The sequence below is a fragment of the Chelonoidis abingdonii genome, chromosome 2, assembly GCF_003597395.2.
Source record: "Chelonoidis abingdonii isolate Lonesome George chromosome 2, CheloAbing_2.0, whole genome shotgun sequence".
NCBI lineage: Eukaryota > Metazoa > Chordata > Testudines > Testudinidae > Chelonoidis > Chelonoidis abingdonii.
In genome coordinates, this window is record NC_133770.1 from 294,019,795 (window position 1) to 294,036,133 (window position 16,339).

Genomic DNA, 16,339 nt, shown 5'->3' on the forward strand with positions numbered 1-16,339 from the left:
GCAGCGAATTTCATCCCAGGTAACACTGACTCAGACCGAGCGGGGTCTTGAATCTGGATCTCCCAAATTCCAGGCCCATGATCTGACCTCCAACCCAAAACCCTCCTAATGAAAATTCATGGAAACCAAAACATTTTGGTTTCCCCGAAACAGTATCTTTCAGCAAGAACGTTCCAACCAGATCTACCTCCCCACCAGTTCTGCGGTAAGTAGCACCATGGGACCGAGGGCTGCAGTGTCATGGTCTCTACACCTTGCAAGCTCCACGCACAGCCCATCCCTTTCAGTCAGGACCTTGGAGTCATTTGTCATCCAGGCCTCCAATTTCTGGCCCTTTGAAAAGTCTCTCTGTGGAGCCAAATCCTAACCAAGGACAGCAGAGATGGGAAGAGGCAAGGGCAGATTTCCCAGGGTGAATCCAAGGGGTAAATCCTTCTCCCTGCTCCATAGGCCCAAGGGAGAGAGGAACCAAGGTAGCTGTGTTACACAGAGTGCAGTGACATGACGCAGGGAGTTGGGTGGGTGGGGTCTGGGGTCCATGCAGGTGCAGGGCCACCCAGGAGTATGTGTCGGGCATAAGAAGGTTCACTGGCGAAAGCCACAGCGGAGAAGGGAGTAAGATTCCAGCTGGTGTGGAAACTACTCGGGCCGTTCCGAGCTACAGCAGCAGCAGGGAGGGGGATTCAGTCCGCAGCAGCACTCCTCTGCCAAGCCTGTCTACAGGGGAGAGGACTCGGGCCTACCACATAGTGAAATCAAATGGCTCAGTAACACAAGCCCCCATGTTATCTGGCTCCATGGAAATAGAAAAGGGGGTTCGGGATGCCATGTGTTGGCTTGTCCCTTAATTCCTCCCCAGGGCTGGCTGCTGTCTTACCTCGCTGACTTGCTGCTTGACCTGCTGTCCTTCGGAGGTGAGCTTGGGAGGCTCGCTGCGCATGGCGGCCAATCCTCTGGCGAGCATGTCTCGGACGAAGTCCAGCTGGCCGTAATGAGCTGCCACATGAAGGGCAGTAAATCCTGTCTTGGAAGGGAAAGAAAAACACATCCACTGTTCAGGGAAAACAAACAAGATTTGCTTTTTTAAATGAACCAGACCACTCCCATTTAGCATCCGATCAAAGCACAGTACATGCCTGACAGCTGGAAGGAAGAAGGTTAAAAGGGAGAGGTCACAGAAGACATGAGAATGACAGGAACGAAAACAAAGAAAAGGGGGGGAAATGAGAGAGTTGGAAGAGGAGAAGGAGCTTTTGGGGATACACAATATTTCAGGAAGCAGCCTCTGCATTTGGCATCCACAGTTGACTCTGCAAGGCTCTGGGCAGCATCAGGAAAAGATGACCCCTGACAAAGTGATAGAACGTGGGCCCTGTGTTAAGGGATGTGATTGGGCGCCAGGAGTGTGTGGTTCTAGTGTCTTCTCCTCCATTGGCCGAGGTTTCAAAAAGGACTAACAATTTTGATCTCTCTATTAGCGGGTGCTCAACTTGAGAGCCCTAAAACAAGCCTGATTTTGTGGAAGTGCTGAGCACCCAGCCTCTGAAAATTAGGCCCCTGTGAGGCATTCAAAAATCGAGGCCCTCAAAATCACTAATCACCTTTGGAAACCTCATCTCGCGCTCTCTGGGCCTCAGTTTCCCATCTGCACAACAGGGATACTAATGCTTCCTTTCTCCCACCTTCTTTCTGCCTGGGCTCTTTGCAAGCACATTGGGGCAGGGACGGTCTCTCACTAGGTGTACACAGTGTCCAGCCCAGTGGGGACTAACCATTACCAATAACTGTGTGTCCCAGGTACTTCCCTGCTTTCCTGTGTGGCCCTCTCTCTCCTGGACACGCAACCAGGTCCTGACCCCTCTCACCCAGTTACAACAAACACCACCTGAGTTGGGTCCAAACAGTGGCTATTTTCACAACACAGCCAGGGGCAGCTCCAGGCCCCAGCATGCCAAGCACGTGCATGGGGCAGCAAGCCACTGGGGGCACTCTGCCGGTCGCCTGAAGGCAAGCCACCGAAGGCAGACTGCCTGCTGCGCTTGGGGCGGCAAAATGCCAAGCTCTGCCCCTGAACACAGCCACACCCACGCCATAGACAGCACGGCCCTTAATGGGCAAAGCCAGTGGCCATGCACTCACCTTGGTGCTGGTGATTCTCAAGGAGACGCTGCCCTTTAAGGCCTCCAGGACACTGATGTGCCCATGTTTGGCTGCCAGGTGAATTGCCGTCATTCCTTCCTAATAAGGAGCAGAGGAAAAGCATCAGAAGCAAGGCCTGGTGCAAATCCCAGAGTGTTGTCACAGCAAGGGAGGAAGTCTGGGCAAGGGACAGAACCTCTGAAAGGCCTCCTGGGATCTACTCATATTTTTTGAGGTTCTGACACTCCCAGCATGGCCCAGTTCCGTGCTATGATGGTATAATTCAGGGGGGTCTCAAACTTCACAACCCCATTCTGACAACACAGCCCCTGGAAGGGGGACCAAAGCCTGAGCCTGCCCAGGCCTCACTGCCTTGGGTGTGGGGGCCAAAGCCTGAGCCCCACTACTCTGGACCCAGGGGGCCAAAGCTGAAGCTCAAAGGTTTCAGCCCCAGGCAGGAGGCCTATAACCTGAGCCCCACCAGCCAGGGCTGAAGCCCTCTGGCTTTGGCTTCAGCCCTGGGCGGTGGGACTCGGGCTTCAACCCTGGGCCCCAGCAAGTCTAAGCCAGCTCTGGTGACCCCGTTCAAAGGGGGTCGCGGCACAGTTTGAGAACCGCTGGTATAATTCAAGGTGTCTGAGCATTCAGGACAGCAGACCACTGAATGGAGAGCTACCTTAGCCTGGAACTGTTCGAGGAGTCATGAAGAAAGAGGAGGCTGGTTCTTTAAAAATGAAACATCACTGCCCTTCCGCTGCAAGGGGCAGAGCATTTTAACCCTTCATCCCTGAATTAAACACCTCTTGTAGACTAGTCCCAGGTTGGTACCATGCTGTGATTATAGCATGGTACCAACCTGGGACTAGTCTACAAGAGACACACTAAGGGCATGGGGGGAGAGATGGAAAGAACAAGAATAAGGATTCTTTTACTTCAGCATCTCAGCCAAATGTTAGTACCTTCCTCAAAGGGGAAAGGGCTCAGACCCCTGCGCCCCATTCACAGAGGTGCACATCAAGGAGAGACACAAGGATGTGAACGTAAAGTTTGTGAATGTACCTTTCCCTGCCAAAGAGAGATTCCCCTTCTGAGCATGCACCCTGAAATGAAGGAGGGGCATTTGCACTCATGGGCAAGCGGGTGTTACCAGTCCCCTCTGTGCTGATTACGGAGGATGAGTTATTACAGCCCCTAGCAGCTCATGCTTTTGACTCTAGAGGGCCCAAGCTGTCTGCCAAAGAGGGCACCGTCACCCATTGCATTCACACCATCTGCATTTTGAACTGGGAGCTGCCCAGCAGGGCCCTTGGTACGTACGCCGTCCTCATCTACTGCCGAGGCTCCTGTCTGCAGCAAGACCTTCACTACCTCACTGTGTCCACCAGCAGCTGCCAGGTGCAGGGGTGTGGAATTGCTTGTCTGCAACACAAAGACAGACTGGTTGGGTAACTAACCATGTGCAAGTATCAAAGGGTAGCCGTATTAGTCTGTATCCATAAAAACAACAAGGAGTCCAGTGGCACATTAAAGACTAACAAATTTATTTGGGCATAAGTTTTCGAGGGTAAAAAGCCTCACTGTCTGAGCTTCAGAGCAAGCTGGCAGTGGGGCTCACCTCACAAGGATCACAGCATATAAGGTTGAGAAGCAAGGGCCAAGGGAGATACCAGAGCTCCCTGCATATAACAATGCAATGGCACAGAGTATCAGGACGACGTGGGACTCTCTCACAGGCGTCTCCTCCAAATGCCTCAATCCTGGGTCTTCTCAGTACTAACTTGCCCTAAGGATGCAACCTATGATTCTTCATGCAGGCCACAGAGAAAGTGTAGAGGGGCAAACAGCTGTGTTTAAATTGCGGGAGGGGGTTTCTTAGGAACTGGGACTGAAATCTCAGCACTCTCCTGTTTGGCCTGACAAACATGGCTCAAAGAGACCTGCCGGTGACCTCACTGCAAAGGACACATTGCAAATACCCTCCCATGCAAGCAAAGCCTTTAGCTACATACATTAGCTACATACTAAATCAGAGGTGGGCAAACTATGGCCCACAGGCCACATCTGGCCTGTGGGACCCTTCTGCCCGGCCCCTGAGCTCTGGCCCCACGGAGGCTAGCTCTGGCCCCTGCCCTGCTGTTTCCCCTCCCCTGCAGTCTCAACTCGCTCTGGTGCAATGTTCTGGGCGGCGGCGCTGCAAACTCCTGGGGCAGAGCAGCTGCAGAGCCGTGGCCTGACCAGGTCTCTGTACTGCACGGTGGCATGGCTGGCTCCAGCCAGGTACCACGGCTGCCTGTCCTGGTGCTCTGGGCAGCGTGGCTGTAGTGCAACCAGCCACCGGTGCTCCAGGCAGCGCAGTCAGGGGGCAGAGAGTGGAGGGGGTTGGATGGAGGGCAGGGAAGTTCAGGAAGTGGTCAGGGGGCGGGGGTGTGGATAGGGGTCAGGGCAGTCAGAGGGCAGGGAACAGGGGTGTTGAATGGAGGCAGTTAGGAAGGAGAGGGGGGTTGGATGGGATGGTGGGGGGCAGTCAGGGGCAGGGTTTCTAGGGGCAGTCAGGGGACAGGAAGGGGTGCTTGGATGGGGGAGGAGTCCTGGGGGGCCGTCAGGGAGCAAGAAGCAGGAGGGGTTGGGGGCTGGGCCACATCTGGCTGTTTGGGGAGGCACAGCCTCCCCAAACCAGCCCTCCATACAATTTCTGAAACCCGATGCAGCCCTTGGGACAAAAAGTTTGCCCGGCCCTGTACTAAATAAATAAAAGGGGGCAGATGCAACGAATGCATTACTGAAAACCAGCTGCCTGTTGTCGCAATGCCAGCAGGCAGGGGAAGGGGAAAACATGCTTACTAAAACCTGCAGGCACATTCCCCTTAGGATCTTGTCTAGGCCCACGTGTCTCTGGAAGGCTGGTAAGAAGACAGAGGGGTTCCCCTATTTATGCTCATTGGGATGTTGGTTCTGAACTTCCCAACTGGTTCCTATCTCCATAATGGGCCAAATCAAAAAGCCAGGCCCCAACACTCATGAAGTCTGGGGAAGGTTAGATTCGGATGCCAAATGTACAGCTCAGGCCCATGTTATCAAAGCAAAGTGGTGAAGTATCGCGTCATCTGGAGTTATTCACTTCCTTCGTGTTTGTCTCTTTGCACCCACCCTGGGGGAGAGCTGATTCCAGAGGATGTGGCAGCTGTCCACATTTCCTGAGGCGGATACAAACTCTCTGTGTTTCTGAGGCAGCCACGGTTAGTAAGGTGATAGCATTTCGCGGCTGCCATCTCATAATTTGCCATGACTATTACTGGGATGCCCGCTGTCCGTGGAGCAAAGACTCCAATAGCGTGGCCATGCAGCATGCATAAGGCTACAATTTAGTCACGGCAGTCATGGATTCCTTCACTTTGCCAGACTTCTGTGACTTCTAGGGCTTCAGGAGGAGGAGGAGGCAGGACTGTGCATCCCTGCCCTGCAATTGGGGCTGGCTGGAACCAGGACCCTGCAGCCCCAGCCCTGTGGCTTCCACCAAGGGCCGTAGCCGGGCCTGCACACTCCAGCCCCATGGCTTCCCATGCTTGGCAGAGGCTGAACCAGGGCCCCATGGCTTTCCCCAGGGCCTGCAGCCATGGCCAGGCACCTCAGCTCCATGGCTTTCGCCAGGAGCTGCAGCCGGGGCTGCGCACCTCAGCCCCACGGCATCCTGGGCTTGCCAGAGGCTGCAGCTGGGGCCACGTGCCCCAGCCCCATGGCATCCCGGGCTTGCCAGAGGCTGCAGCCAGGGTTGCGCACCCCTGTCCCACAGCTGTAGCCAGCTTTGGAATGGGGGCCATGAGCCTCCCGTGGCTGCGCCCCCCTGCTATGGCCACTGGAGCCAGGGCTGTTTCCCCCACCATGGTGGGTCGCTTGACCTGTCAGCCCCCACCCCCTCCATGTGACTCCATTCCTCCCCCCTATCTAGCCCTGCCCCCCTAGTTATTTTTAGTAATGTAATGGACAGGTCACAGGCTCTGTTAATTTTTGTTTATTACCTGTGACCAGTTCGTGATTTTTACTAAAAATAACCATGATAAAATCTTAGCCTTAACCATGCATAATGGAGGCACTGAGAATGATCTGGATCTCTGGATCCTAGCTTGAGCTCTCATACACACGGGAGAGAGGAGGTGCAATACTCTTTCCCTCTACAGATCCAGCACCAGCTTCAGAATTACCCCATAGACCGTCCATGGCTAGTTCTCCCTTTCCCCCTCTCACTGCTGCATTACCATTTAACTCCCAGCTTCCTAATCCCTCTGGGATAGCAGAACAGGCACAGATCTAGACTCTTGGGTCAGCTCTGTGTGACACTGCCCAGCTGGACCGGCCCATAGCAAAGGGACACCGCCACAGGGACTCACCTTGTTGCGTGCCGTGGTCGCCCCCACCTTGTTGAATTTCAGCAGCTCCTTGATCACAGCAATGCTGCCTTTGGAGGCAGCTATGTGGGCACAGGTAGAACCTTCCATGGTGGCAGAGGTCACCAGTTCCGGCTTGTGCTTCAGAAAGAACTGAACCACCTCCGAATGGTCATTCTCAGCGGCCAGGTGCAACGGTGTCTGTCCTTGCTGAGGGGAAAACAGAGCCAGACACCGTGAGATCCCCGCCTGTCAGTGAACAGCTTCGGGGCTTGGCTGTGTCTCAGTTCCTCGGGGGTGCAGCTGGTCAGAGGTTAGAGGCCAGGGCAAAAGTGGGGACATTTTTCAAATTCACAAGTACAGATGTGAAAGGCAAACATTTCCCAAAATTAAAGGCTTCTCTCAGAAAGACGGAGAAGTCAACCCTCAGCCATCTGGACTGTACCTAAAGGTTCATGTTCGGGGGTAGATCTGCCTTTTTTTGGTCAGGCAGCTGAAGACTGAAAACAAAACCAATCACACAGCTGTGAGGGTTGAATGGAAACACATTTGAACCTGCCAAGACCTGTGTACCTGCTGCATCATCTGATGGCAGCATTCATTCAGCAGCCAAAGCAGGCATAGGGTTGCGGGGCACAAAGTCCCTTCTCTGCTTTAGGCATTAGCAAAATCAAAAACATGAGGGGAATTTTACCTGTGTTCTCTGGCTCCTGACACTGCTGCCTAAGGTATCTGTGGGATTAAACTTTTGTGGGCCCCCATGGGGGCAATGGGAGAGTTGGTCCCTGGAGCGAGGGATCGGCTGGGGGCTATGGGGCATGGTGCGGCAGGGGTGGCCCTGCTCCACTCAGTGCGAGGGGACGGTTTTCAAACCAGCCACCACCAAACGCACACTGGTCCACCCAGCCCTGTGCTGCCAGTGTGCTCCTTCCCCTCCGGGGCGGGCCTAAGCTGCAGCACACCACCCCCTTGCACAATGCCCCCCCTTTATGCCAGTGGCCTCATGCCCAGAGACCTCCCCTACACATCCCTATGTCCAGTGCACCCCTGCCCAGAGACTCCCCTACTCACCTCCTACTGCAACGACACAGCTCCCTGCACATCACACTGCCCCCTCCCAGTGCCCCCCCCACCCAGAGGATTCCCCCCCGCCACCCAATAGGGTGGGAGACTGGGAGGGTCATTGGGACGTGGGGCTTGTCAGGGTGGGGGTTTGATGGGCTTGCTTAACAGGGGAGCCCCAGCTGCTGCCAAGGGGATGCCGCGTGCCGGGCTCCCACGTCTTCCCTGCCCCTGCTTTTCCTATCCCTTTCTCTTCCCCATCCCGTGCCCTTTCCCCACTGCCCCACCCACTTCCCATCCCACTTCACTGCCTCTTTCCCGCAGCGCGCCCCCTGCCCTGCCCCACACAGGATGGCTCCCAGCACACAGAAGGGAAGCACGACCAGCACTAGGCCGCAGAAGGTGGCATCCAGCTGCAAAGTCAGTGGAGCTGAGTGGCACCCTCTTTTTTCAGCCGGGAAGCTCTGCCCTCACAGAAATGGGGGCGCAGTGGTATGTGACCCCCGTTTCCCCCCCAACTCTGTTAGGGGCATGCCCCCCAAACTACAGCCACAGGCATTCCTAGTCACACACCCCCACCCCACGCTCCTGCAGAAAGTGACGGAGAAGTAGGGAAGAAAAGAAATCTGCAGAGGGACCTGTTTTTATTCCCCCAGGAGTACCCCCGCCCCCCAGACACTCCAGACACCCACTCCCCCACACCCTGCCCCCCAAGTCAAACTCACCTGACTGCTGGGAGCCGACCCTGTCTGCTAGGCTGAGCTGGCCGGTAGGGGATCTCTCAGAAGCTGGGTGACCAGGTGTCTGGTTTTCAACTGGAACACCAGTCCAAAAGGGACCCTGGCGGTTGCAGTCTGCACCGCCGAATGGGCCATTAACAGTCCAGTCAGTGGCGCTGCAGGGCTAAGGCAGGCTAGTCCCTACCTGCCCTGGCTCCACACTGCGTCCCAGAAGTGGCCAGCAGGTCCAGACCCTAGGCAGGAGGGGCACCAGGGCTCCGCGCATTGCCCTGTCCCAAGCACTGGCTCTGCACTCCCATTGGCCAGGAACCCTGGCCAATGGGAGCCAATGGGAGCTGAGAGGTACAGGGCAAGGGACATCGATGGCCATGTGTGCGCATGCAAGACACAGAAGGAAGCCTGTACTGCCACAGGTATAACACAGGCCGTGGCAGTGCCTGAGTTTCTGCAATCAGTGCATCTTCACTAGACAGACTGCAGGCTACGCATCAGCCTTTGCTATTTACCAAGCAGTATGGTGGCTAACAGAGTGCTAACGAGCCTTGCCAGAGCATCTATTCCCAACCTTGCATCGAATCTTACCTGATGTTACTGGAGATGGGCCAGGTTCTGCATAGCCCAGAACATTGGGTGAGTTTAGATCTAGATTTTAATGGGAATAACTGGGTCTGCCAGTGCTTAAAGAAGTCTGAAGAAAGTGTGTGCGTGCAGGGCTCTGTCATGATCTGGGAGCAGCAAGTTTGGTAAAACGGTGCCTAATGTGCACCCTTCGGTGTTCCAGGTCGACTTAAATATATACTGATTGCTGGTTCTGTGACCCCTTGCGATCTCCTCTCCCCCTGACTTGAAGCACGGGGGCTGCTGCTTCTTTAAAATGAGATGTCTGCCTCCTCTGACTTCGTGTCAACACAGAGGGACATGGCACAGCACGGCATTGTTATGGTGCACAGTGATGCTGTGCTGAGTGGATTGAGGGGTTTCCTTTGGTTGCAAATGCTGGGGCTAGGATATTGGTTGTGTAAGCACTCATAAGGGCATGTCAGGGTTCAATGCACCTGCGCCCTGTCCCTTTAAGGACCAAAGGTCAGCTGAAGAGGTCAAAGAGGCCTGCCTAGATGACAGCAGCAGAACTTTTGGTGTGCTTCAGAAGGACTCAGCCGCACTGGGGATTCTTCGAACTGTGCGTGGTTTTTTTGGATACTAAATTTAATAAAACTCCAGTTTTAAAATGGTTCCAGATCTGGGACGGTAACAGCTGCAGGCTGTTTTTGTGGGAGGCAGAAAGCCAAGAGAAGCAGCTGTGAGTGGGGCCCTGAGAGGAAGTAGAGGTAGAGTTTCTTGGGCACAGAGCTTGCTGGAGAGGCAGGCTGGGGGATTTCAGAGCAAGGAAACTGCCTGCTGTTTGTTTCCACTGCATTCAGTTAAACAGGATGTTGGTGGACGTTCCATGTACATGAATCAGATTATTTCTGCTTCACAGTGGGGGCCTTCAGGATCTCAGCAATAGCGGTGGATCAGCAGTTACCATTCCTATATGATTAGCGCTGACTGACCTTTTTGTTGAGGGGCTCCGCAGAGGCTTCAAGGACTAAATGGGCCACGGGGAGCAATGTAACCTCTCCCCAGTGGAGGAAGTTCCTCTACATTCAAGGCATAGTGGTATGGGGCAGTGCGCATGCTGGCTAACCCTGCTGTATCAGTCCTGTGTCAATACGCAGGAGTTGAATCTTCAGGGCTCTCCAGCCAGCCTCTTCTGGTCACATTCTCCAAATTCTAGTGGTATTTAGATGTTGCTTGTAATTATTAGAACTGGGAGCACTGGCTGTTTGGAGTCTGAAAGGACAGGAAACAGGAAGGAGAGGGGAGGAGTTGAGGAGGCAGAGTGGGAGTTACAGAGGGTGCAGCAGCAGCTTGGTAAAGAGGTTTCCAGTTTAAAAAGAAAGTCCTGTTGAAGTTTGTTATTACCTTGCCTAGTTGATACAACATTTTGGCGATGAGGATGGATCTTCTGCCTCTGAATCCACCTGCACCCTTTCTGCAAAGCCCAGGTGAGCCTCCAATTGCTTTTACTGCCTGGATCCATATGTTTGAGACTTATCTGCTTCCAATCAGTGCTACAGAGATTTCTGAAGTAATAAAGCATGCTGTGCTAATCCATTGCCTTGGAGCAGAAGGGCAGTGTATATTTTACACTTTTCCCTTTGCAGATGATAAATATGAGACTGCACTCACTGCATTAAAGAACTTTTTTGTGCAAAAGTGAACATAGTAGCTAATCGCTGCAGATTTCACCAGCGTGAGCAGAAAGCAGGGGAGACTATAATGCATCATATTGCTTCCCTGAGGAGTCTGACTGTAACTTGTGACTTTGGGAATATGGCAGATGAGATGATTAGAGATGAACTTATTGAGAAAACAACCATGCTTTGTGTAAAAGAACACTTATTTCTAGAACCACAACTTACACTACAAAAAGCAATAACCATTGCTACTCAGATTGAGTCAGCTACAGCTGAAGCCAAAATAATGAGCAGAGATACAGGAGACACAGTCCAGGCTGTGACTCCTTTGCAGAAAGGTTCACTATCGCTGCAGACAAACAATTGCAAGAAGAAAACTAAGGAAAAGTCACTGAATCAGAACATTCAAAATACAGTAAAAGCATGCTTTCGCTGTGGATCCCCACAACACCTTGCAAGCTACACAGGATGTCCAGCAAAAGTAGCTCAGTGCAATCATTGCAAAAAGATTGGGCATTTTGCTAAAGTACGTCGCAGTACCCAGTTCAATCAACAGCGGCATGCAGTTACAATACCAGATGTTACTGTGCTGAGCGTGGACAAAACCACTACTGCACATATTGCAGAACAGATAAAGTGCACTGTAAACGTTTTTGCCATACCCTCAGGCAAATCACACTCTGTTAAGCTAATGTTGGACACTGGCTCAGCAGTATCTATACTACCTGATTCCATCTATTTGCATTACTTTAAAGATGTGCCTCTTACTGAACCCACTCTTCAGTTGGTGTGCTGTTTGAAAAACCAAATTCCAGTACATCGCTGCCTGCCAGAAATAGTTACTTTTGGTGATTGCTGGGTAACTGCAGAGTTCTAGATTGTCCACAAAGGCACTCCTATCCTTGGCAGAGATTTATTGGCTGCTTTAAATCTCAGGGTAGTTAATGGATGAATTGATCTTCCTCAGCAAAGCACTCTTGCAGTACACACACCCGTTTCAGCTGGGACCCAACACCACGTTGAGGAGAAACTCAGCTGTGCTTATGGGTTTCTCCATGAAGTTAAAATGAGGAATAATGTGATGCCTGTATGACAGAAATTACGGCGCTCACCATTTTCAGTCAGGGAAGCTGTTTCGGAGGAACTTAGAAAACTTGTTCAAAAGGACATTATTGAAGAGATTAACTCCTCGGAATGGCTTTCACCTATAGTAGTGACACAGAAGAAGGGAAGAGGCATTTGCCTTTGTGTGGACTTAAGGGAGCTAAATAAAGCTATTGTGATCGACAGCTGTCCTCTTCCTCACATAGAATATATGGAGATATACCTATCTCAGAACTGGAAGGGACCCCAAAAGGTCATTGAGTCCAGCATCCTGCCTCCACTAGCAGGACCAAGTACTGATTTTGCCCCAGATCCCTAAGTGGCCCTTTCAAGGATTGAACTTACAATGCTGAGTTTAGCAAGCCAATGCACAAATGACTGAGCTATTCCTCCCCCCAAAACCATGATGTCACGCATGCAAAAAAAGGCAACAAATATGACAGAGTTGGCTGGGTTGCGTAGCGTCCTTTAAAACCAAGTCTATGTACAAATACAGTTCAAAGCCAAAGACCCATCCAGATATTGTAAGTGTTGTGTTTCAAATCAGCATGGAGACAGGGCATAGCTACTACAGTAATTCAGAGACCTCTTTAGTCGCATTTGATCATGTAAATAATTTCTTGTCAGTCCCATGGCCTAAAAACCACTTTTGCTTTACAGTCAGCCTTGTTGCTTTTCAATTTGTTTTATTAGGAAATTTCTCTCTTTTCTGGTGCAGGGGCTATTGACAATGAGCTCTCTCAGGTGGTATGATTATGTATTCACTCCGTTGGTTACCTAAAGAGACATGATAGAAATGAAATATCTGGGCTTTCCATTAAATTAAGCAAGAGAAATTTTTGGCCACATAAGCAGGAGAAAGTTTGAGAGACAGCTGTATTAGTGTATGGAATAGTATTAAAGGAGAACAGAGGAAGTCACTTTGCTTGGGATGTTTAAAATAAGTATTTGCCAAAATCTGTGGAGCAAAGACATTTTTTACTCTTGATTTGCAAAGCGCATACCACCAGATTATATTGCATGAAGATAGCAGAGATCTCACAGCATTTATTACACATGAGGGACTATTTTGTTTTAAACGTGTTCCATACAGTCATGCATCAGCCCCAAGTACCTTCCAAAAAATGATGTCGTTGATTCTGAAGAATCAGTGTGGAGTTCAGTGCTATTTGGATGATATTATCATGTTTGGAAATACTACTGAGGAATATGACAATAACCTGCAGTCTGTACTAAACTGCATCAGCAAAGCAGGTCTCAAGCTCAATAGGTCCAAATGCAAATTTAGACAAACTGAACCCTCCTTTCTGAGACATACAATTTCACAGGCTGGACTAAAACCTGATCCAGATCATATCCTGGCAATTTCAAATGCTCCTCCTCCAACAGATTTGCAAACCTTATGTTCCTTCTTGGATCTTAAATCCCGGTATGCAAAATGCATTCCCAATTATGCTTCTGTCATTGGATGCACAAGCTAGTTTTGAAACGGTGAAAGACTTGATTGTACATAGTCCAGTACTTGCACTATTCAGTCCTGCATTGCCCACAATTGTAACTACTGATGCTTCTGATTATGAACTTGGGGCTGTCCTCACACAACTTCATGGGGGACAACACAGAGAGTTTGCAAATGGCTAAACTGGTTGGGTGATTGTGGATACCCTTCACTACTGATTTCTTGCAAGCATATCAGGCTACATGACATGCCACAATGCAAAGATCACCCGCAGAGTTACTGCATGGGGAACAGATGAATACTGAACTGAACACTGCTGGATTGTTAGCAATGACCTGAGGCCCCAGCTGAGGATGATGTGAGAAAAACAGTTGAACAGAACCAAGCAAAGTATAAGCCTTTCACAGACAAGCTGCAGGGTGCTAAGGAACCAAAGTTTGAGAGTGGTTCCTTCGTTAGAATACGAAGACCTGGAATTTTACAAAAAGGAAGAGGTGAAAGTAACTTACAGGACTTACCGGTACTGCCGGAGTCCTGAAGGGGGCGTGGCCTTATCTGGAAGAGGTGTGGCCTCTCAAGATTTAAAGGTCCTGGGGAACCAGCTGTGGCTAGGAGACCCAGAGCTTTAAATCAGCCAGGGGCTCCCAGCTGCAGAGGTGGCTGGAAGCCCCCTGGGGCTCAGGGGCAAATTAAAGGGCCCAGGGCTCTGGCCACCAGGGGGAACCCCGAGCTTTGCGGGGCTGGGGCAGGGATTTAAAGGACCCAGAGCTCCTGCCGCTGAGGGAAGCCCGGGGCCCTTTAAATCCTGGCCCCAGCCTGGCTTCCAGAGCCATGGCTGGGATTCAAAGGGCTCTGAGCCCTTTAAATCTCAGCTGCGGCCGGGATTTAAAGGGCTCGGGGTTGCCCGCAGCCGCGGGGAGCTCTGAGCCCTTTAAATCTTAGCTATGGCCGGGATTTAAAGGGCTCAGGGCTGCCCGCAGCTGCAGGCAGCCCAGTGTCCTTTTAGTCCCCACCATGGAAGTCGATGCGATCCAGCATGGCATACTGGCTCTTGCTTGTACGCCGTACTGGACTGGACCGGATTACTTTCACCTCTGACTGCACGTATGCATATGAGTATGAATGTGTCACAAACAATGCAGCTGCAGCCTGCCACTGATCAGCAGTGACCCCAGCAACTGGCCCCTGTGGGCTGCTGCCTGCAGAGAGCCAGCAGGTGCCGCTGGGCTGGGTCTGCCAAGGAGTAAGTAATCAAGGCAAAAACCACAGCCAGTCAGTCAGGGAGGGAGCTGGGGAGGAGGGGAGAGGGAGGGAGGAGGAAAGGAAGGGAAAGTCAGGGATGAATGAAGGACAACTGGAATAGCCTTCATGAAATATACAAGATATTTAGAGAAAGTTTTGTCAATTTCAGCCTCTGCACTCTGCAGGTAGGACAAAACAAAAAGAGATCTGAGATTGCTCCTGATGTCCTAAGGACATTTCAGGTGTTTAAATCAATATATAAAGAGGGTGGATTGGAATGAAAACTACTATTTCTTTCAAAGGAGGCACAATAATTTTCCTGAATATTCCGTTTTCCCCTCCAGTCCCTTTGTGGTTTTGTCTATGGAGGCTATTTGCTTTCCCTGTGAATCTTTAATTGCTTTAGCAAAATTGCTTTGCCCAAAATAAACCCTAATCATCATGACACATCTTTCCACCATGTTCTCCATGTTTTTTGTGTTTTTTTTAAACAGTAACATTTCAAAGAGGATCTGCAAGCAGTTTGGACATCACAACCATGATCCTCTGCTGGGGAGGGAATAGGAAGATTTGAACTTGGAAATGGTTCCTGATTTTGATTGTGTTTAGGAGATCCCCTCATCCCAGGGACAGAAAAGAACTGCCCCTGCCATAGTCACACACAACCAACAACAACTGGGAGTGAAATTAACAAGGATGCCAGAAATGACTCCTAACTCTGGGCACTGAACTACCCCGGGAACAGCTGAGTTTAAACTGTTCTTTTGCAGGCAGCAGCACCAGGCATCTCAGCTAGTCTCCCTACTGCAAGCTAGAGCCTAGAGGAAAACCTCTGCTGGGAGGGGCGGAAATGGGGAGGAATGCAGAGCCTTGTCTGTAGCCTGGCTGGAGGAGGGGGAGGGAGAGGGAGGAGATGAGAAACCAATGCGATAGTGAGTTTTCCCCTTCCACCTGCTTTTATTAGCTCTGAATTTAAGCTGTGCAGCCAAATGCTTGTATTTGTTGTGTATGTTAGTATTGGAGAGATCCCCTCATCCCCGGGGGCAGAAAAGTACTGCCCTTGTCATGGTCAAACACACCCTTCCCTAAACCCCCTCCCCCCAGCTACTGTGAGTGAAATTAACAAAGATGCCAGAAACCTAGCCCTGGGGGCTGAACCATCAGGGAACAGCTGAGTTTAAACTATTCTTATGCAGGGAGCAGGCTTCTCTCTCCCTCCCTCAGTCAGTCTCCTTTTCTTACCGGTCCTCCGTACCTGCTTACCTTCACCTCTGCACAAAGAGGACCATCAATTCTTAGCTCCTCTTAAATCATAGAGAAGAAGGGACCTGACACCTATCGACTTTCTGATGGGTGAGTATGGAATGCTGCTTTTCTTGCACCTGCCTATGCACGAAGAGGAGATTATGCCAACCCCCGGTCTGCATTGGATGATTTCACCATAGTATCAACACAACAAGACACTGCATTGGAACCAGGGCTTGAGAGATGGCTTGTCAGACCCCGACAACCACCTGTCTGGACTAGAGACTATGTTATGTAGTATCTACAGTGTTTTCAGTGTAATATTTCTGCCAATAGTATAGTGTCTTGTTTCCTATTTGTTCCTGTTGTTAGAACAACAATGTTTATTTTAATTGGGAGAGTTTCTTAAGAGAGGAGGGAATGTAGTGGGAGCACTGGCTGTTGGGAGTCTGAAAGGACAAGAAACAGGAAGGAGAGGGGAGGAGTTGAAGCAGAGTGAGAGTTACAGAGGGTGCAGCAGCAGGTTGGTAAAGAGGTTTTCACTTTAAAAATAGAGTCCTGTTGAACTTTGTTAGTACCTTGCCTGGTTGATACAACAATTCTGGCCAGAATTCCTTAATCAGGAGAGGGAGGTCTCAGCTTGTGGAACCAGCTCCACTGCAATATCACCCACCTCCCCCAGCAAACAGCTTATTCTGAAGGACAAAGTGGGCATGTCAGGTCAGG

General features: G+C 51.0%; 2 protein-coding genes across 4 annotated transcripts in view; both read right to left on the minus strand.

Moving 5' to 3' along the window:
* The window catches only part of PTP4A3 (protein tyrosine phosphatase 4A3), a 329,530-nt gene that overhangs the window by 44,494 nt on the left and 268,697 nt on the right, over positions 1 to 16,339 (minus strand). The gene's annotated exons all lie outside the window — the stretch shown is intronic.
* LOC116819767 (uncharacterized) overlaps positions 1 to 16,339 on the minus strand; it is a 90,649-nt gene that overhangs the window by 14,328 nt on the left and 59,982 nt on the right. For all 3 annotated transcript variants that reach the window (XM_032771753.1, XM_032771752.1, XM_032771751.1), the window contains 4 exons: positions 6,525 to 6,731; positions 3,457 to 3,558; positions 2,140 to 2,238; positions 878 to 1,024 (listed from right to left, as the gene is read on the minus strand). In XM_032771753.1, the coding sequence (XP_032627644.1) occupies positions 878 to 1,024; positions 2,140 to 2,238; positions 3,457 to 3,558; positions 6,525 to 6,731 (555 nt within the window). The remainder of the gene's footprint in view (positions 1 to 877; positions 1,025 to 2,139; positions 2,239 to 3,456; positions 3,559 to 6,524; positions 6,732 to 16,339) is intronic.